The 22,308-nt window shown below is 46.0% G+C and overlaps 1 protein-coding gene across 4 annotated transcripts; it reads right to left on the reverse strand.

Moving 5' to 3' along the window:
* Positions 1–559: 559 nt before the first annotated feature.
* Positions 560–21,483, reverse strand: Tdg (thymine DNA glycosylase). 4 transcript variants are annotated; one of them, XM_052753009.1, is made up of 10 exons: positions 21,348–21,483; positions 14,889–15,022; positions 11,713–11,954; positions 9,826–9,895; positions 7,286–7,421; positions 7,073–7,155; positions 6,898–6,992; positions 3,418–3,589; positions 2,737–2,862; positions 560–2,384 (listed from the first exon to the last, which is right to left on the reverse strand). In XM_052753009.1, the coding sequence occupies exons 2-10, from the start codon at positions 15,013–15,015 to the stop codon at positions 2,242–2,244; spliced, it is 1,194 nt and encodes a 397-aa protein (XP_052608969.1). In that variant the 5' UTR covers positions 15,016–15,022; positions 21,348–21,483; the 3' UTR covers positions 560–2,241. The 4 variants fall into 4 exon arrangements, with proteins under 4 accessions (XP_052608969.1, XP_052608967.1, XP_052608966.1 ...); XM_052753007.1 differs by lacking the exon at positions 21,348–21,483 and adding an exon at positions 21,232–21,342 and having other exon boundaries at positions 560–2,381; XM_052753006.1 differs by lacking the exon at positions 21,348–21,483 and adding an exon at positions 21,232–21,342.
* Between the last annotated feature and the right edge of the window lie 825 nt (positions 21,484–22,308).

A 22,308-nucleotide genomic window follows, 5' to 3' on the forward strand; every position in this document is an offset into this window, starting at 1 on the left:
TGCATAAGATAGGATCTCTCTATATAGCCCTGGCTGGCTTAGAACTCACTTATTGACCAGGCTGGCCTCAAACTCACAAGATCTACATACCTCTGCCTCCTAAGTACTGGAATTAAATGCATGTGCCACCATGCCTGGCTGCAGGTTTTTTTTGTTTTTTAACAGGCTGCCAGTTTTGGCCTTTATAAAAATTAAAACTAAAAAAATATAAATATCGCTTGGTGGTGTTGCATGCCTTTGATCCCAGCTTGGGAGGCGGAGGCAGAGGCAGGTGGATCTCTGTTGAGTTAGAGGCCAGGCCGGTCTACAGAATGAGTTCCAAGACAGCCAGGGCTACACAGAGAAACTCTGTCTCAAAAAACAAACAAAACACACACACACACACACACACACACACACACACACACACACACACACACACACACAAGATATCTGTACAAATAAAATATTCAAGTTTTCCTCATGTATTACTCTACAAGTTAAATATAATAGAAAGTAAACTGTCTTCAGGTTTAAAGCGAAGAATACCATTAAGTCTTTCTACAGAAAAGCCTGTTCCTTAAGCATAGCCATTCTTAATGTTTATTGTAAAAACCACACAGAATTTCATATGAATTTAAAATCCCAGTATTATAATGGAGAAAACGCCATCCTGTCATGTGCAGGATACATCAACACGTACGACTCATTTGCCATGGTCAATGAAAAACGCTGAGCTGTTTCGGAAGACCCTCACACCCATTCTCCAGAGTGACATAATTTAAAGGTATTTCTCTACTCAAGGAAATCTATGGGAAAGCTACAACAGTTATATACCAAAGCAATACCTAGTTACATGCTTTACATAGTCCCATGAAAAAAAATAATTCAACTGGTCCTAATCCCTGATGCAAGGCACTTCAAAGCACCCGCACAAAATGTCCATGTAAACAGCAGTGCAGTACACCTTTTAAATAACATGACTCGTATACGGCTCGACTAGACGTAAGGAAAATAAAATCCATCATTGCCACAGCTAAAAGGCATGTTAAGATTCACAAGAAACTGCTTCTCTGCAGACTACTTAACCTCTGTGGAATATAAACACCGCACAGACATTTCATACTGCAAAACCAGCATGCTCCTTGGGTATGCATCAAGTCAGAATATTCATGAGTGATCAGGATTGAATGTAATAGGTATTTCTGAATACCCAGTTTTAATATCCACCAGACCTAACGGGCTAGACTATTTGTAGCACCATGGAAAATGCGTTAGAAACCATAAAGGTACAAATTCTAGCCAACCTTTTCATGAGGTTCACTTAGTCCACAGTAACAAACAGTAGTGACAGTCATTTTTAAATTATTGACTCATTAGTTTTAACTAGCAAGAAAAATTCTGCATTATCTTAGTACATCCCATGTACACACAGCACCAGTTTAAACAGAATTATCAAACACCTCCAGCATTCTGTTGCTCTCCCTGAAAGTTCATTTCCTACCACTTTCCAGTCAAGGATAAAATTAGAACAGTGATAAACACTGATGGGGAAATTCAGTAAATACACAATTGGCAAACGTAAAAGGTCTACTGCGTTCTCAGGAACCTACCAGCTCAGAACAGTTTCTGTCTCTGAGAGGACCGGCACACAGGAGTGGGAGGCCGAAGGCAGGGCTTAGGCCCATCAGGTCAGGCCACACTCTGATTCTATTACTAAGCAACTGCCATATACACCATCTGGAGAGTGTGACTAGGAAGTTCTGAGTTTACCCCCAGCTTCCAAAACTAACCAGACTCCACTGAGGGTTGGTTAGCTTCTTCCATGGAAATCGGCACATCTGCCTTTTACTAGTTTGATTCTTATTAGCATGCCCTTCTGAGGCATTAAAAGGGATAAGGGCATATATAGGTATGTACAGTCAAGAATCAACTATAAATATTTAGACTGTTGCATTTTAAAATTACATCAAAGTAACTCCCCAAAGAAAACCAGTTTCTTCATAAATGAAATATAGTATATAAAAAGCTGGGATGATGGGTAATTCAAATACAAAACTCAGGTAGAAAACACCCTATTTTTTTCCTTCCAGACTACATAGGTTCATACAGTTGACCCTACCATGTAACTGCTCCACATATAATTACACCACTAGCGTAAAGTACTATGAATACTAACTCTTCAGTTAGGAAACTGAGGTTCGAGGTCCTGCCAACTGCATTAAAACTGCAGCATTGAGGCAGAGCTGAGCAGCACCGTCGTTAAGCATGGCTTCCTTCTTCCTGTTCGTGGGTCCCACAACTGTTAAAAGAGGGGATCTGGTCTGTAAATGACTGTGCCATCCACTGCCCATTTGGAACGTCACCAGGGGCCGCTTCTCCTCTTAGCTCTGCACCGTCGGCTGCTGGGAAGGGAAAGAATCTTAGTTCATTGTCAAGTTTCAACTGATCCTATCGGGAGATCTTTAAAGTGCATTAAAGAGTTATTAAGATACTGAGCGAGTTTTTAAAAACAGTGTTAAGTTTCTACTAGTTTTTCAGTTCGAGGACTGAGAAATCATCATTTGTTATTCAGGGAGGGAGATGCTAGGGGGTTGTTTAGAAGGCATGAATTAAGAAAATGATGTGAAAATCTTTAGTCACTTAACTACATTTTTAGATTAGTATCCCTAAATCTCCAACAATTACTTTCTTTTTCTATTACATCCCCATCGCCTCCCAATCCTCTGAAAGGAACAAATCCGGATGGGAACATACTTAGCCCATTTGAAGGAAAGCTGCGAGGTTCACTATTACATGGGTTTTCACCGTAAGCACTGCCATACGCTGCCTCGTAGCCGGGATCATACTTTTCTTCCTTAACAGCCATCTTCTTCGCGTCCTCTGTGGGAAAGGTAAAGACGGCTGAAACTGGTGTTGTAGAAGTTTTCTATAAATTCAGCTGAGTTACATAATGTGCTGTAGTTTTTTTTAAAAGACTTGTTATTTTATTTATTTGTGTGTGTGTGTGTGTGTGTGTGTGTTGCATTAGTGTATATGCATGCAGGTGACCGAGGAGGCTGAATTACAGGTGGCCGTGAACCGCCTGAGGCGGGTTCTGAGAACCGAACCTGGTCCCTACAAGATCAACAGATGTTTTTACCCCCCGAGCAACCTCCCCAGCCCCATTTGCTGTCGTTCTAACAATTCTTTGGAGCATATACTAAATTAGGTTGTAAGAATTGGAAAAATCCACCACACTCAGTTTTAGGCAGGGAGGCGGTCCTTAGATCCAGAACAGGGGGAAACCGTGGTACAAGGAGACCCGAACAGACACTAAAATCCGTTACCAGAGCATCTGGCTCCAATAAAATTTCCCTTCTTCCTGCTTGAAATCCACACCCTCCTTTCTGTTGCGGACACACAGATCACTGATGAGGGAAGGGAACGGTAGCAAACCTTGTGCGAGCTGCAGGTCGAACGTGTACTGCACCTCCTGCACGTCTGTGTTCCGCTCAATGCCCTTCAGCTGATCCCGTAAATCCTTCAGCTTAATGTAGTAGTGAACTTTGTCCTGGGCTCGAGGAAACTGAGCACATCTGGCACTGGAAGATGGCATGACGTAGCAGAGCTGGGATCAACAAGTTTTAAAGGTTCAGAGATCTTAACATTTGATTGAAACTACTCACACTGTGGTCAGAAAAACTTACCTTTATTTGGCATAATAACTTGATACTTAAATTAAGAGATGGCTCCCCACAGTGTTCCTCTATCAATCAAGTCTTTTCTTTCCTTAGTAAATACACACTTCATGATTCAAGAGGAACAAAGGGGTGCAGCATTTATGCTGACATTTACCCTCCCAGCTCTCTGTCCACTCAGCTTCCTTTGCCGAGACAATCACTCTCATGAGTCCCCGAGGTGTCTGTGGACAATCCAAGGCATCTAGGGTATCAACTACCCCACATCCCTTTTCATAACATACAAGCACAATGTGCTCTACTTCCCCATACCCTGCTCTTCTCTTCACTCAACGGTGTATCGCAGAGATGTTCTGACCATATAGCAAGGAAAAAAAAAAAAAGCCTTTTAAACAAAGTTATCCAGGCCTTTTATAACTTATTAACTCAAGCCAATTGTAGATTTAGGTTGTTATGAGTTCTTTTATCGACTATAGGAAGAAGCTTTATACATCATTAATTTGGAGATTTTCCCAGAAGTTGGATAAAATACCAGAAGTAGCCGGGCAGTGGTGGTGCACGCCTTTAATCCCAGCACTTGGGAAGCAGAGCCAGGAGGATCTCTGTGAGTTCGAGGCCAGCCGGGGCTACAGAGCAAGATCCAGGACAGGCACCAAAACTACACAGAGAAATTCTGTCTCGAAAAACAAAAAACAAAAAAACAAACAATTACCAGAAGTAGATAGCTACAGGGAAAGACACATTTATCATTTTGGTCGGTGACAAACTGTCCTTCAAAGGGCAGAAGTTGCTTCTGTCCTCTCTACACACAAGTGAGGCAATGGACTACTCTACCTATGGTGATTTTTAAAGTTGGTTTCCTTATCATATATTATAATTATTTTGCTTTGACTATAGCATGTTTAGAGAAATTCCTAATTGATACAGACATGCAGGTGAGTATGTTAGCATGTTTTATAACAGCACATTTTCAAGATATTCTTCAATTAAAATGACCCAGAGTAGACAGTCTACTGGCACCAGCACACCTTTAATCCTAGCACTCAGGAGGCAGAGGCAAGTGGATCTCTGTAAGTTTGAGAACAGTTAGTCTACATAGTGAGACCCTCCACCCACCGACCTACAAACACACAAAGTAAAAGAAAAGAAAGTAAACTGTTTTCTCTTTGAGCTAAATCACTAGCAACATCAGTAGCTTCTTAGTTTATGGTAAAGAGTATAGTGTCTAAGATAAATGCAGGGCCAAGAGGACTGCCACCGTTGCCACGGTTACTTCTTGGCTATCAACTGACCCAGATCTACAATCACCTGTGAAGAGGCAACCTCACCTGAAAAATTATCCAGATCAAACTAGCCTGGGCCTTGCCTGTGAGGCACTTTCTTATTTTGGGGTGCGGGGTGGTGGTGGAGGGGCATGTGGTGTGTGTACAAGTGGAGGTCAGAGGACACCCTGTGGGAGTCTGTTCTCTCTTTCCACAGTATGTGTGTCTGGGGACTGAACTCAGGTTGTAAGGCTTGGCAGCAAATGTCATAACCCTCAATAACCAACCTGCCAGCCCCGGGAGGCCTTTTCTTAACTGCTAATATGTGGGAGAGCCCCACCCACTAGGAGGAGCGCCATCCCTAGTGGGCCTGTTTTGTTCTAAGATGTAGTCTATGTGCACTGGTGTTTGCCGGCATGTATGTCTGTGTGAAGGTGTCAGATCACCTCTGGGATAGCAGCCAGTGCTCTTAACTACGGAGCCATCTCTCCAGCCCCAGAGCCTGGGTTCCATAAGAAAGCAAGCTGAGCGAGCCGGAGGAAGCCAGCAGTGTTCTTCCAGTTTGCTTCCCTCGACGGCGACGACGGTGTGTGATTTGTAAGTGGAAATAAATCTCTTCTTCCCAAGCCGCCTTTGGTCATGGTGTTTATCACAGCGAGAGTACAAACTAGGATGCTCACCAATCAAGTGTTTATAGGAAAGCAGAGAGGGAGAGATTTGAGGCTCTTTTTTTTTTTTTTGGAGACAGGGTTTCTCTGTGTGGCCCTGGCTGTCCTGGATCTCACTCTGTAGACTAGGCTGGCCTCTAACTCACAGAGATCCACCTGCCTCTGCGTCAGTGTGCACCGTGTGGTTTTTAGAAAGCTGTGTTCAGGGTAGGCCTGGTGGCACAGGTTTCTAATCCCATCATCTACTCAGGAGGCTGAAATAGGAGGATGGCAAATTCAAGGCCAGCCTGAACTAGAGAGTGATTTGAAGACTACTTTGGGCAACTTAGTGAGACTCTGTCTCCAAACAAAAAGTAAAAAGAAGGCTGCGGACATAGCTCAGTAGTAGATCACTTGCCTAGCATGTGAGAAACCCTAGGTTCAATCCCAATTACCCTGACCTCTTCAACTGAATAACAAAAGAAAGCTGTATAGAAAACTATGTGTAAGCAGGCCAGGGTATAGCTAAGTGGCAGTACTTGCCTGACATGTGCAAAGACCTAGGTTTGATCCCCAGCACAACAAGACAACCAAAAACCTATAAACTTAAGTACTAAAAAAAGAAGAGTAAACAAAACTGGAACCAAATGTCTGCAGATACTCTGCAGAAATTAGTTTGAAATCACTATACGGGGCTGAAGAGATAGTTCAGTGGTTAAGAGCACTGGCTGCTCTTACAGAGGACTCAGGGTTCAATTCTCAGCATCCACATGGTGGCTCACAACTTCTCTATCTCCAGTCCTAGGAAATCTGGTGCCCTCTTCTGGCCTCCATTGGCATTGCACACATGTGGTACACAGACATATGCAAGCAAAACACCCATACACATAAAAATAGATAAATAAATGAAACGTTAAAAAAAGAGAAAACCACAGGCTGTCTCGTACCTTTGATAGTGTGACAGTACCAAACAGAAGGCTGGCTGGATGTTTGTTTACCATGTATGGCTCAAAAATTAAGCTGGGATTAAATATACAAATAAAGTAGTTAATTTTACCAATGAAGACTGTGTTTATATGTACATCTGAGTTTTTAAGTAACTGCCATTGATGATATTCTAAATGTAGTGTGAGCCAGTTCCTCTGATATTTAGCTAACAAATACTTTTTAAATAAAACTCTAATTGCGTCTGAAAGTGTAAGCTGATAATGATTTAATACAACAGATGGCTTTTTCATGGCAAAAATGACAATGTCTGAGACAAATGAAAAGGCCAGCTAGCTGGAAGTCCCTGTGGATCTGGTTTACAGATGTACTTAGAGGACTTACAGTTTCTGTGTCGGGGATCTTGTGGGGCTGAAGCCCAAATTCCAAGTTCTTAACCTTTACTCCAAACACCTCTTTACTGAAAATTTCATAGATACCTAAAATAGAAAACCACACACGTTCAACGCTGCCCTTGACATCGGCAGAGAGAAGATAAAGATGCAGAAGTACATCTTACATTTCCCATTAAAGACGGCTATGCGTGGCTGGTACTTCTGCAGCTTCTGCACTAGGATCCGCCCTCCTTCCCGGAACTCCTTACTGAAATGGAGTGAAGCAGCAATGAGGAACACACACACAGCAGTGTTTGCTCAATAAACATCACACACTCAATAAAACGCAGTGCTCCTAAGTCACGCGAGAGCCTCGCCACCAGGTGCTCTATAGCTACCTAGACAGATCCTTGCTGCCCGGCGTGGTCCTCTCCACCATGTTGGTGAACCCGATGCCATACTTCCCGGGTAAGGTGTGGTCGTCCATGTGGTTCAGCTGAACCTCACTCAGCCCTGACATGAACAGACACTTCCCTGTGAAAAGAAGACGCTGTCACTTCCACAGAAAGTGGAAAGCTTTTACCAGAAAACTGATGGAATAGTCTACATCCTGTTCTTAAAACTGACGGGAGATAAAGGACTTAAAAGTGTATTAAAAATCAGTACCTAGGCCTAATACCTTATTGAGCAATGACAGCAGGCTGGATACCATGCTAATCTCTATGATTTTAATAACCGTCATTTTCCTACAAGAAACTATCATCTTCTTTGCACCATAGCTTCAAACCGTGTTCTCGCCCAGTTATTGGTAACGTCACCATCTGCCCTCGGACTACCCCACAGACTGAATTAAAACACCCTGCGAGTGGAGGAAACTAAGACCCACTTTCTCAGAATTAAAAATAAGAGGGACAGTATGGTGCTGGGTTCACTAGTACACTAGTACCTAGCCTAAACATCTGGAATCCTACTCTTAGATAAGCAGTGTTTTTTGAGGACACGCGCTGCTCTAGTAGGCAGTGGTAAAGGGTCTCTATGAACAACTTCATATGGAGAGCAGCACAGTAGCAGCACCTGTTTTCAAAGCTCGCTATCAAAGAATGAGTCTTCGCTATTTTCTTCTAAAGGAACTGTCTTTAGAATGTCTCATACCAAAGCATTTTATATATAACTGATATCTAAAAATCAATTTCTTTTAAGAAACTTTTTTTTTTAATGTGTATGGGTGTGTTTAGTTAGGGTTTCTATTGCTGTGATAAAGACCATGACCAAATGCAATTAGTGGAGAATGCGTTTATTTCAACTTACATCTCTCAGGTCACACTCCATCACTGAAAGAAGTCAGGGCAGGAACTCAAGGCAGGAACCTGGAGGCAGGAAGTGATGCAGAGGCCATGGAGGATGCTCCTTACTGGCTTGCTCAGCCTGCTTTCTTACACAACTCAGGACCACCTGCCTGGGGTGGGATCACCTACAATGAGCTGGACCCTCGCAATCAAGAAAATGCCCCACAGCCCAATCTGGTGGCATTTTCTCAACTCTTACCAAATTACTCTGAGTTTGTGTCACACTGACAAAAAATAAAAATAAAAACAACCGTAACAGGGTGTTTTGCCTAGGGTGTTGTGCACCATATGTGGTGTTGGTGCCGAAACAGGGCATCATGTAGGTGCTGGGAATCAAATCTGGGTGCTCTGGAAGAACAGCCAACGCTCTTAACCGCTGAGCCACCTCTCCAGCTCCACAATCAATACTTTTCTTCTCTCAAAGGAAATAACACTTACAAAAATCTAGGAACACCAATACTTTTGTCTACACCAGTGGTTCTCAACCTTCCTAATAGCTCCTCCTGCTGCGGTGACCCCCAACCATAAAACTATTTTCGCTGCTACTTTATAGTTGTAATTTTGCCACTGTTATGAATTGTAATGTAAATATTTTTGGAGATAGAAGTTTGCCAAAGACCCATAGGTCTACACTGTCATAGCAAAGTACTATTGTTACTGTATCTGTGGGATAAACACACACACACACCCTTCTTTAAAAAAAAAACGGGCTGGAGAGATGGCTCAGTGGATAAGAGCACTGATTGTTCTTCCAGAGGTCCTGAGTTCAATCCCCAGCAACCACATGGTGGCTCACAACCATCTATAATGAGATCTGGTGTCCTCGTCTGGCATGTAGACATACATGCAGGCAGAACGCTGTATACATAATAAATAAATAAATCTTAAAAAAAAAAAAAAAAAAGCCGGGCGGTGGTGGCCGACGCCTTTAATCCCAGCACTCGGGAGGCAGAGCCAGGCGGATCTCTGTGAGTTCGAGGCCAGCCTGGTCTCCAAAGCGAGTTCCAGGAAAGGCGCAAAGCTACACAGAGAAACCCTGTCTCGAAAAACCAAAAAAAAAAAAAAAAAAAAACCAAAAAGAAAACAAGGCCAGGCATGGTGCCACATGCCTTTAATCCCAGCACTCGGGAGGCAAAGCAGGAGGATCTCTGTGAGTTCAAGCCAGCTGTCTATATAGTAGTTCCTGAACAGTCAGGATTACATAAAGAAACTGTCTCAATTAAAAAATAAATAAATAAAAATAACAATAATAAATACGAATCTAAAACCTTGAAAACATTTTGAGCAAAGAGAAAGAAGGTAGGGAGGTCAGCCAGGTGTAGAATACATGCTTAGCATGCTCGAAGTCCTGGGTTTGATCCCCAGCTCCACAGAAACCATCACAAAGTTCTGTTCCCTGCCCTTCTGCTCCCTAGCACATAAAACCGTGAACAATGGTACACCATTTCAGACCCCTGACCTTCATGTATAGACTCAGAGAAACGTGCAATCTGAGTCCATGTTATCTGTATCATTCTCATAACTGTAAAACTCTAACGAATCCTAAAGAAAGATCTCATTCTAAAAGGGCCTTTTCAGAAGTAGACACTTACAGAAATGGTTTCCAGGTCCAGGGTAATGATGCCCTTTGTAAGCAGCCATTAGTCCTGGGTTAATGCCGATCTATAAAACAGAATAATTAACTAGTTTTAGCTTTAACTCAGACAAATATCACATTTTATTTCATATGCAAAATCCAGGTGAAAGGCAGGCTGTTCTGTTACCGCCACATCCCCTACACTATGCAATATACTAAATTATTTTGTTTTTCCTTAAAAAAAAAATTTCTCTATTAAAAAAAAAAAAAAAAAACGAGCCGGGGGGGGGGGGGGGGGGCTGTCTGTCTGTGACTCTTTTGCCTACTTGTGGACCTTTTCCCTCCCACTGCGCTGCCTCGTCCAGCCTAGATGTGATGGTATGTGCCGGGTCTTATTGTAGCTAGTTATGTCATGTTTGGTTGATATCCCCCAGGAGGCCTGTTCTTTTCTGAGGGGAGTTGGAGATGGGGGTGGATTGGGGGGGGGGAGAGGAGGGGGACAGACTTGGGGGGGAGGGGAGGAAGAGGAAACTGGTCTAGATATAATATGTAAGAGAATAAAAAGAAAAGAAAAGAAAAGAAAAAAAGCCAAGCTGTGGTAGCACATGCCTTTAGGGAGGCAGAGGCATGTGATCTCTGAGTTCGAGGCCAGCCTGGTCTACAGAGTGAGTTGCAGGACAGCCAAGGCTACACAGATAAACCCTGTCTTGAAAAACAGAAAAAGGGCTGGAGAGATGGCTCAGAGGTTAAGAGCACTGACTGCTCGTCTAGAGGTCCTGAGTTCCATTCCCAGCAACCACACGGTGGCTCACAACCATCTGTAATGAGATCTGGCGCCCTCTTCTGTATACATAGTAAATAAATACATCTTTAAAAAAAAAAAAAGAAAGAAAGAAAAACAGGAAAAAGAAAAGGTAGAAAGACAGGAAAAAGAAAAGGAAGAAAGACAGGAAAAAGAAAAGGAAGAAAGACAGGAAAAAGAAAAGGAAGAAAGACAGGAAAAAGAAAAGGTAGACTATTTGATAAGAAAAAAGATGAGGAAGGAAGGACAAGAGGTTGACTGGGCGGTGAACACCAAGTGCATCATGTACATGTATGAAACAATGAAGCCTGGTATGTTGTGCAATTATTACATGCTAAAAAACGAAAGAAGTCAGCCTTAAGCCTTCGGGCTTTTATGCAGGAGTGGCAGATAAAACGGAATTGATTATAACTGTTGCAGCATAGAGAAACTCCTTTCTAAAATTTGCTGCTGTTTTCAAAGAACCAACTGGACCCCCACTGAGGCAGGCTGCCTGCAGTCAGGAAAGATGCAGGTCTTCCAGCAGCCAGTCCGAGCCACGTCCTGCCAGCATCCCAGGAAGTAACTTTCTCTCCAGAACGCCTACACAGCTGTCCACCGATGTTCACTAGGTTCTAGTGTTTCTTACATTATAGACAGAAGCTCAGATTTAGTACTGTCTGGCTGGATGTGGTGGCACAGGCTTGTAATAGTCAGAGGCACCAGGACTGCTACAATTTTGAGGCCAGCCAGGGCTACACAGTGAGTGTATTTCAAAATACCAAAAAGCAAAAACAATCCAGTACCAGTACTGAGTACTACCAACTATCCTGCAATCTAAGTGGTTCACATGGGGAGGCATGCACACGTTTTATCAATGAAATACTGTGAAGATGAAGGCCTGCTCAGGGCCTTCCCTTGCTGGAAGGTTTGAACCCAGGCAGTCCCAACCTCAGACTCACCTCTTGTTCACCCCCACATAACTCAACCTCAGGAAGGTAACACCACTCACCCCCAGAAGGGTCTCAGAGACCCTCTTTTCAGAAGAATGCTATTGGTAAGGACCACTCTAAGTTAATCCTCTAGTGACATTCACTGTCTACCAAGGACAAAAATTCTTACGATCACAATGTCCAGATTGAAGGTCAAAATATCAGGGAGAGTCTTGGTCAGAAGCTCCGCTTCAGAAACGCCATTGAAACGGTCCACTTTTCTTTTCACTTTAAAGGTATCAGTGATTTTTTCTTGCTTCTCTTTTGATTTTGTGGACTTGCCAGATTTTTTTGACTCAGCAGGTTTTTTGGGTTCCACTGGGTCCTTGGGTTCTGATGCTCTGGTTTTCCTTTTCCTTCTTTTTGGAGCCTCTGAAACACAGTGATTTCCAGAATGTGGCTGCAGAAAACTTTAATTTAGAAACTGCAGGAGATTCCACCCACGTTATCGGATTCCAGTTTCGGCCTTGTATTTCCCAACACTGGGCTGCAGTGTGTTCCCTCCTTTTCCCTCCATCTAGGCACACGTGACAGTCACAGGATGATTTCCTGTACAATCTCACTTGGCTTCCTGCTTTCTCCAGGGATCTATGAACCACTTTATAGGAATTCGATCAGTACATGAATAATTAAGTAAACAAATTTCTGAACAAGGCCAGACAAGGTGGTGCACATCTTTAACACCAGCATTCAAGAAGCAGAAGCAGGCAAAGAACTTCTATGAATTCAAGATCAGCCTGGTCTACAGTGAGACCCTGTCCTCAAAGGGAGGTTTTAACTGACTTTAAGGCTGAACGATGTGTGTTGAGGGCAAATCTGGTCATTAGAGTGAGTAACACCACCTGTCATTTCTGCCTGACAGTCCTGACGGTCAAGCGTCTCTTGACGATGCTAACGTCTCCTGAGGCTGAGAAACACAGACACAAGGTTATTCAACAGGAACCCTTCGTTCCCTCAGCCTTCATTCTCTGGATGCTTTCCTGTTTTGTCAGGCCTCTGTTCCACCAAGCCTGGAAGGCTGCTTCAGCTACTCCCTACCAGGGCTCTACCACCATAGACCAGCAGCTGGGGACGCCAGCTCCCTGTCGGCAAACACAGAAGCGAGGCAGGAGGCAGCTCGGGCTGATAAATTAGGTGCAGCCCTGGGACTATATACCAACTATGAGCACACTCCTACGATAACTACTGCTGCTGGTACCCCACCTCCACACTTCAATCTTCTGACTCCTCTTCTAATTCTTTATCTCAGTGTGTGGCACTTCCTGCAACCAACTGCCCGTCAGAAATCTAAGAATGCTTTGGATAATGCTCGAGTTTGTCCACCAGAGGTTCCTGTGTTTGGATGCTTCGTCCCACGGCAGCTGTGGAACCGTTAAGAGGTGGGGCCACGCAAGGGTCCTTGGGTTAACTGGGGGAGTGCCTGTCTGTCGCTGTGGCCTCCTGTCTGGGGATGGGATTCTCTCTCACACTAACTTCTGCCACTGTGGTGCCAACTGCCAGGAGGTCTTCCCTAGAGCTGAGCAAATGCTGGTGCTATGCTCCTGAACCTTCAGAGCTGTGCACACACCCCCGTCCTCAGAGCTGGAGAGATGGCCCAGTGGTTAAGAGTGGCCGCTCTTACAGGGGACCTAGCACTCACATGGCAGCGTACAACCATCTCTAACTCCAGTTCCAGGGGATGCCACACCCTCTTCCAGCCTCCGAAGGTACCAGACATGTAAGCAGTGCACAGACAATGCATGGAAAACACCCATACACATAGAACATTAAACAATCAAAACCACACATTTTAAAAATGTCACTCGGGGCAGGGATATAGCTCAGTGGTTAAGAGCACATCGGTTGTTCTTCTAGAGGACCCAGGTTCAATTCCCAGCACCCACATGGCAGCTCACAACAGTCTGTAACTCCAGTTCCAGGGATCTGATGCCCTCTTCTGGCTTCTTTGGGTACTGGGTACACATGTGTATAGACATACACACAGGCAACACACACATAAACATAAACATAATAATAACCATAAAAAGGGGCATCAGGATCATGATGGGGAAACCTACAGAGACAACCAAACCAAACTAGTGGGAACTCATGAACTTTAGACCAACAGCTGTGGAGCCTCCACGGGACTGGACTAGGCCCTCTGCATAAGTAAGACAGTTGTGTGGCTTGGTCTGCTTAAGGAGCTCCTGGCAGTAGAATCAGAATCCACCCCTGGTGCATGACCTGGCTTTTTTGTGCCCTCTCCCTATGGTGGGACACCTTGCACAGCCTTGATTCAGGGGGAGGGGCTTAGACCTGCCTCTGCTGACTCCCCATGGGAGGCCTTACCTTGTTGGAAGAGGGAATAGGAGGTGGGTTGAGGGGGAAGGCTGGGGAGCAGGATGAGTGAAGAGAGGGGGATGTGGTTGGCATGTAAAATGAAAAAAAAAAACAATCCACAATAAAAGTGTCACCCAGCCTCAAGTAATCATTATAATCATGTAATGGACTACGACAGGTACTTGCTGGTTTCTCCTCCTCCTCCCTCAGCATCCACACGAAATATAATAACTACAGTCAAGTAATTCTACCTCGAGTATTGCCCAACTCTCTCCATGCTCTCCAATATTCTCCATATCCTCCCCAGCTTACAGAAAGTCTCTACTCCACTCCCCACCTTCAAGCCTGTCTTGTTCTTAAAACACCCTCCAGACCGCCTTTAAAATGCCCATTTAAGCAGGGCGGTGGTGGCGCACGCCTTTAATCCCAGCACTCGGGAGGCAGAGCCAGGCGGATCTCTGTGTGTTCGGGGCCAGCCTGGACTACCAAGTGAGTTCCAGCAAAGGTGCAAAGCTACACAGAGAAACCCTGTCTCGAAAAACCAAAAAAAAAAAAAAAAAAAAAAAATGCCCATTTAAGTCACTTCTCTGCTCCCAACCTCTCGACAGCTCTATTGCTTTGGGAATAGAATGTGTACTCCTCAGGATCAACACAGCCTGACTGCCTTGTCTGGCCCCATTACCCACCATTTCCTTCCATACTCCAGAAGCCACACAATCACTCAGGTTTTTGGCTGCCATACCTCAACTCTGTTCCCTCAGCTGGCACCTTCCCTCCTCTGTTGTTCACGGGCTGTCATTCTGCCCTGACACTCAGAGCCCTTGGACCAAGTTAAATGCTAGTGCTAAGGTCTCAGGTCCCCATCTTCCCCCCACCCCCCACCCCGGAGCACTCAGTGTGCAGATGTGGAACATTACTAACCGCTTTACCAGGGGAGGAGGCGTTCGGGACGGGCCCACGGTTTTAAAGCAGCGTGGTACGAACTACCTGGTGCAGGCTCCTCCTGGGCAGGAGCTTCTGCCGGCATCTGCGCTTCAGTCGTGACTGCCATGTTAGGGGCTGCAGCCATCATTTGTTGAAATGGAAATGAATAGAAAGCTTGAACTTGCTCCATCGAATAGCTGAAAGAACAATTAGGTACAAGCTGTGAGTTTAAATAATCAGGTGTTCAAGTCTTCAGAATCCAACCATTTTATAGCCGGATGGATCGTCGTCATTATTCAAAGATAACAAGAGAGAAGGAAGGCCTACTCTCCAGTGCACGTTCTTCCCTGACCTTTACCAAGCACTCACTACACAAACGTTAACTCTTACAGTGTATGGTGGCCCAATGTGCCACCAATGAAACCTGCCAGTCCTCTCAAGGTGCCTACACTGTCCCCGAAACAAGATCATAGGAACTTTCTAGTAGATAGTCTTGAAGGGCTATCAATCCATATGAATTAAAAATATTCACAAATACAATTTATAGCCCCACAAACACTACTTCCCATCTTGGCACAAGGATTTCCCCATCCTAACAATATAACTTAGGTTTTCTTTTGGGTTGTGTGTGTGTTTTGTTTTGTTTTGTTTGTTTGTTTTTGAGACAGGGGCTGGAGAGACATGACAAGAGCACTCACTGCTCTCTTGAGGATCCAGGCTCATTCCCAGCACCCACATCAGGCAGCTCTCAATCTCCTGTAACTCTAGTTCCAGGGGACTGGACACCCTCTTCCAGAATTCCAAACACACTTGCACAGAGATGGTGCACACATTCTCATCTACCCACAAACACGCATAAATAAAAAAGCAAAGGTCAAATGAGTCAATTCTGTAATTAAGTCTTATCTCAGTAAAATGCCAAGTTAAAAGGTAACTTTTAACTGCCATGAAGTGGCAGCACACATCTTTAATCCCAACACTCTGGCAACAAGGCAGGCAGATCTCTTGAGTACCAGACCAGCCTGGTCTACAGAGTTCCAGGATAGCCAGGGCTACACAGAGAAACCCTGTCTCAAACCACTCCCCTCCACCCCATCCCATAAAAGGTAACAGTAGATTTTCCCACACTGCCTGGCTGAGAGCTCTGCTCCCTTAGAGCTTTGTTTACTCCCCTGGGAACACCTTCCCCAGCTCAGCCCATGTGAGAGCACCATACCCCAAGAACACCTGCCCCAAGAACACCTGATGAAAGTGAGGAGAAATACTCTGGATGTTGACTATTGCTTCTCTGTCCCTGCTTGGAACCCTGAGCTATCACACAAGGCCTGAAAGAGGACTCTTGAGCAGGACTGTATAGACTCCCCCGGTTCTGTTCAATCTGGAAATCAACTTCAATTCCTCAGCACAGGTCACAAAGGGGACACAGGGTAACAGACTACCCGTGAGAACACAGCTAGAGTGCTGCACGCTCCAAGACCACAGAGGCCCAATCCCACCGAATAGGCACTTTGTCTTCAAGGAGGGATGCAGGAGAGGAGGATCGGCACCAGTGAGGAAAAATAGGAACACATACACACACCTCCTGCCTCTATTACCAAGTATTGGGATTATAGGCATGTGTGATCGTGCCTGGCCATGAGAATTAAATGTGGTACCATGTGACTAGCTTCCCAACACCCCAAACAAAAGGTGGAATGTAACACTGTTTACGTGGGAACATGTGGAGGCCAGAGGTCAGTATCAGGTAGTGCCCTCGAGGACTCTCTAGCTTAGTTTTTCAGACAGGGTCTCACTGAACCTGAGGCTCCCAGACCAACCAACCAGCAAACCACAGATCGCCTCTTCCTCCCCTGTGGAAGGAAAACAGGCACACACCCGGATTTTCACATAGGTACTGCAGCAGACACCTTACCAAGTAAACCATCTCCCCAGTCCCATAACAGTCTTTTGTTGTTGTTGTTTGGTTGGTTTCTTGGTTTTGTTCCTGGTTTTTTGTTTGTTTGTTTCTCTGTGTAGCCCTGGCTGTCCTGGAACTCACTCTGTAGACCAGGCTGGCCTTGAACTCGGAGATCTGCCTGCTTCTGCCTCTGTAACATTGTTACTTGGCAGAAGAAAGCAGTACATGTACAGAAAAACCTTCTTAAACTTGAATGCTAGAAAACCAGAGTTTTATTTGTACCTATGCTTGTCTACGTGAGTCTATGTGCATGTCTGTGGGGGTGAGAAGGGGAGTCAGTGCCCCCATAACTGGAGCAAGGCAGTTACGAGCCACCATGCTCATGATGGGGGAGAAACTCGTCCTCTGCAAGAGCAGCAAGTGTTCCTAACTGCTCAGTCATCTCTCTAACTCCCTGCTCAAAAGATTTCAGAAATACCTTTGTCTCACACGTGCACACACACACACACACACACACACACACACACACACTCCCTGGGATAGAATTCTGTAGTGCTCCTGTTACGTCTCCAGGAGAGGGGCAGCCTCAGGGAGAACCGAGTCGTCACACCTACTGTCCACCTTCCCCTCCCTCGCTACGCTAATGAAGAATTAGATTTAGCAGCTTCTACACTACGCAGGACTAAATCTGTTGAGATCTGAACAGATCCTGTATTTCCTCCTTTCCTGGTCGGTGTGGCCAATACCTGAAAAAAGGCACCTTAATGGAAGAAGAGCTTATTTCTATGCCAGTTCAGAAGAACGCAGTCCACCAGGCTGGGGAAGGCGTGGCTTGTTCCTATGCCCAGTTCAGAAGAACACAGTCCACCAGGCTGGGGAAGGCGTGGCAGCCAGAGCCACTTGGTCCATGGTGCTGATCAGGAAGCAGAGGAAGGGGAATGCCAGCACTTAGCAGGTTCTTTCCTTTTCCCCAGTCTGGGACCCAGCCCAGAGAAGGATGGACAGAAAAATTAAAGAACACCAGAAGGGGAAGTCTTTTATTCCAGAGTTTGGCTATAAGTCAGAACGTCAACACAACTGACAAAAATCACAATTCCCTACAGGGATTGCCTGTCTTTCTAAGTACATCACAAGTAAGGGTATTAAAAACAAGAAACTAAGCTTAATCAGGCCCAGAGTGTTTGTGGCCTTAAGTTTTGACTCCTCTCACATCCTTATAAATCACCTTAAGTCATCCTTCACACACCTCATAAAACCACTTACAATTTTACCTACAAGGGAAATTCTTTAAGAGGAAAACAAACCAGTGCCATGGTTTGAATGATAACGGTCTGCATGGGCTCGTATATTTGCATGCTTAGTTCCCAGTCGATGACCTGTTTGGGAAGGATCAGGAGGTGTGGCCTTGTTGGAGGAGGTGTGTCAATGGGGGTGGGCTCTGAAGTTTCAAAAGCCCACACCAGGCCGAGTGTCTGTCTCTGCCTGCTGTTTTCAGGTCAGGATACAAAGCTCTTAGCCACTGTTCCAGTGCCGTCCTGGACTAACTCTCTGACACTGTCAGCAAGCCCCCAATTAAATGCTTTCTTTTATGAAAGTTGGTCATGGTGTCCCTTCACAGCAATCGAACAGTAACTAAGACAAATGTATATATCTTTTTTTCATTTAGTCTTTAAGCTTAGCTGTAAATTACATCCCTTGAGCAATGCAGTAGAAAGACACAGATTTTACACATAGCCACTGAAGACACCTGTGGACTTCCATGTCTTAGGTGTGTACTGTCCTTTTAAACTAAGCTCCGCCCTGCCATGCTTGGGCCAGTGACATGGTTCAGCAGGCAAAGGTACTTGCCACCAAGACTGATGGTCTGAGTCTGGCATCTGGAACCCACAAGGGGAAGGAGAAAATAAACTCCAGAAAATTGTCCTCTGACCTCCATATTGGTTGGGGCTGTGAAACATGGGCATCCCCATATACACACATGCATGAGTGAATGAGTGCACACACACAGTAAAATGCTAAAAATAAAATAATAAGTAAGTGCGTACTTACAATCCCTTACCACTACCTAACAAGCTTACGAAATCTGCTTTGCGCTTTCTCATCCTGACATTCTTTTGTGTAGTTCAGCCCAAGATCCAGCTTCACTGAGCAGAGGTCTGCAAATGGAAAGTCCTCTGACAGGACCATCACATTCAGGGGAACGTCTCTGGAAACACTCTAAAGACAGATCCAGAAGTGTGTCTTCTAGGTGACTCCAAGTCAAGTTGTGATGAACTATTACAGGTCCCAGACCTTCCATTCTGTGTGAAACTTCAAAGCTTGATGAAGACGTCCCAGTCTCTTTTCTTCCCTTATCTGCTGGTCTAAACTACCCCCCACTGCCTCTTTCCTTCTTCTCATGCTGCTTCTCCTAGACCCCTTCTCCACCCCCTCCTATTTACTTCCTGTTCCCAGGACTGGTTCCCATTGCTGTCCGTGGTCTCTACACACTCACATACACACACACACACACACACACACACACACAGGTGATTAAGAAAGTCACCACATTGTACACCTGTAATCCCAGCACTCAGAAAGCAGAGGCAGGAGGATGAACATAAGCTTGAGGCCTGCCTGGGGCTACAAAGCAAGACTGTCTCAAAGATTTAAAAAAAAAAAAAAAAAAAAAAAAAGGATAGTTAAAACAATTCAGATCTGCCGTGTCTTAAATCTTTACGGCTTTCTCTAGAAACAATGAGGAACTCCTTTACTTCTCAGTTATTTTACACTATTTTAAGGGTCCAGGTTGCCATTTTCTAAATACCTTTAGTCATCTCACTTGAACAAATACGTATCACACTGAGTGCTCACAAAGCAACGACCTGTGCTAATGGGCTGGGGAGCTGGTAATGGGCACTGCGAAGGGATACCACATACAAGTCTGCTGCTGACTGTGCTTGTGTGCACATAACTGTGCATTAGTTACGACAGGCAGTGAGCATAAAGACTTAGGACCAACCAGAATTTCCAGTTCAAACCAGGCCCAGTAGTAAAGGCCCATAATCCCAGCCATGTGGGAGGCTGAGGCAGAAGGCCCATAACTTTAAGGTCCATCTAAGCTTACAGACTGATCCAAGGCTAGCCCAGGTTACACAGCAAGACGTTTCAAAATAAAAACCAAGATTTTGGTTGGGGGCATGACTCTGTGGTAAAGTGTTTACCTCGAATACTAGAGGCCCTGGACTCAATCCCCAATCACATCCTCCCAAATAAAAATAATTTTATTTTATTTTGGTTCATTTAAATATCACTTCAACAGTATGACATCAAGGTTCTCCTCTCTCCCACTATTTGGTCTTGGTTAGGAGTGTGTGTGTGTGCCTGTGCTTGCACACACACACACACACACACACACACACACACACACACACACACACATACACACACACACCAAATACATCAAATACAGCATCAGCATGAAATTGAACCAGGCATGAAATTGAGCAGTTAGTTACGTTCTTTCCAGAGACAAACTACACAACCTATTATATGAAAACTGCCGACGTGCCTTACTGTCTTAGTTTTTTCTGAACTTCCGTATAAGACTGTGCCGCGTTTTGTTAATGACTCACTGCTCCATCCATTTAGCATTTATTTATGTAGACTCTCATTCAATCAGTTCTACAAACCCCTCTGCAAGTTGGGCTGGGACACTCTTCACCAGCAGGCCACTGGCACCCTGCAATTGGTAAACTGTTGAGGAACAGCTGGGGGTTAGATCTACAAGCCCTGTCAGTAGAGACCCCTCTGCAGAGTGCCCTTGAATCTTTCAGTTGTAAACCAGGCTTTCATTTCACCCCCACAAACTGCCATCAGCCCCCATCAACTCACTCACAGAGATGAACGACGCGCAGTGGTCGAAAAGGGAGGCGGGCTGAAGACAGTTGCCTTGCCCTAAGTTCAGTGTCCATTCGCCACTGAGAGGCACGCTAATTGTTCACCAGGCCTAATAGTAAGTCAGCATTCCGTTTACCTGCGGAGGCCCTGCCATCTTGTTTTTCTTATTTCGCTTTCTGTCAAGAGTTTAAATCTCCAAACCTGTACTTTGGCAACACCCCCTGACATCCTCAGCACCCCTAAGGGACAATGTTAAAGACCATCTCAGGGCCACCAGAAAGGCACAATCTCTAGATTGCCTTCCTTGCGCCTTGTACACGTAAACACACCCCACAGCAAGAGCATCCACCCGGGGAACCTTCACGGAGCTTTCCCGAGAGGATGCGGAGGAAGCCGCCCCCGGTCCCTCCCCCGGGCACCCGCCCCATCTTTCCAGTTCCCGGCGATCGAGGCTGTGGCCGCGCACACCGCCTTTTAAAGCTCGCGGGTACCGGGGCCTGAGCACCGGCGCGGGCGCGGGGGGGGAGGGTACGGGGGGGGAGGGAGCGCGGGCCCCAGCGCGCACGCGCAGGCCGGCCTTTGTGCGGGGCCGCGGCCCCGGCCGACCCCGGCCGCCCGCGTCCGCGTTACCTGCGCGCGCCCTCCGCGTCCATGGCGGCGCCGCCGACGGGAGCGGGAGGGGGGGAGCGGCCGCTGCTGCCGGGCCCACGGGCGGCCCCGCTCTGCCGCTCGGCGCGCGGACTCACCGCACGATCGATCGCGGCGGCCGGCGGACGGACGGCGCTGGCCTCGGCCCCTCCCTCGCCGCTACATCACCAGGCGCACTTCCGTCCCCCTCCGGGGAGGCTCGCCGTCACGTGACGCGGGCCGTGCCAATGGGGTCCTCCCCGGCTCCCGGGGGCGCCCCGTCCGCCGCCTAGCCTTTCGGGAAACGTGGAGGACCGGGAGGTGGCCCGGGGAGCGCCCCGCTGACGTCAGCTTTGGTGGGCTCTGGAGCTTCCGGCTAGGCGGCGGCCCTTGGGGATGTTGTAGGTGGACGGTCGGTCATGCCGGGTGGCGAGTGCATTGTCTCTCCACCCCGGGTTTTGTGCCGATCGGGAACTCTCCCTGTCGTGGCCCCGCGTGGTGGCGCACGCGCTTTCGTGGAAAAGCGCAAAAGCAGGTGGATCTGAGTTCGATGCCGGCCTGATCTACAGAGCGAGTTTCTGCACAGCCGGGGCTAAGCACAGAAACCCTGACTCGAAAAACCAAAAATAATATAATAATAGTGATAATAATAATATCATAGTGTTAAATAAATTAAAACTGTACCTTAACCAAAACAACAAGAAAACTGCCTTTATTGTCAGTTTCCTGTGATGGGGACTAGGGCATTTCCGTTTGGAATTGGAAAACCTACAAGTTGGGGGCCACTACCGTTCGGGGCTCAGTTTATTAATCTGTAAAGAGGCTCTTTGTAGATGGACGCACACTAACCTTTTAAATCCATGAGGCTAGGTCCGTCGCGGCCTCCCTCAGTCTTACACACCAATCCCGCTTTTACTTCTCAGCGGTTCCTTGGGTTTTTGAGACAATCTCATTGTATCCCTGACTGGCTTAGAACTTGGCGGCTGTAGTCCAGGCTGGCCTCAATTTAAGGCAATCCTCCTGCTTCAGTCTCTTGAGTACTGACTGGGATTACAGGCATGTGCCACCTCACTTGGTTTT

Source organism: Peromyscus californicus, unplaced genomic scaffold (genome assembly GCF_007827085.1).
Source record: "Peromyscus californicus insignis strain IS unplaced genomic scaffold, ASM782708v3 Scaffold_24__1_contigs__length_46423439, whole genome shotgun sequence".
Taxonomy (NCBI): Eukaryota; Metazoa; Chordata; class Mammalia; order Rodentia; family Cricetidae; genus Peromyscus; species Peromyscus californicus.

Coding starts and splice junctions, on each gene's coding strand:
- Tdg (XM_052753006.1), bottom strand. CDS start 21,254: ATGGACGCGGAGGGCGCGCGCAG. Junction 7,422..9,825: donor TGGACCTGGAAACCATTTCT/GTAAGTGTCTAC, acceptor TTCTTTTCACAG/GGAAGTGTCTGTTCATGTCA. Junction 6,993..7,072: donor AGCCGTCTTTAATGGGAAAT/GTAAGATGTACT, acceptor TTTCTATTTTAG/GTATCTATGAAATTTTCAGT.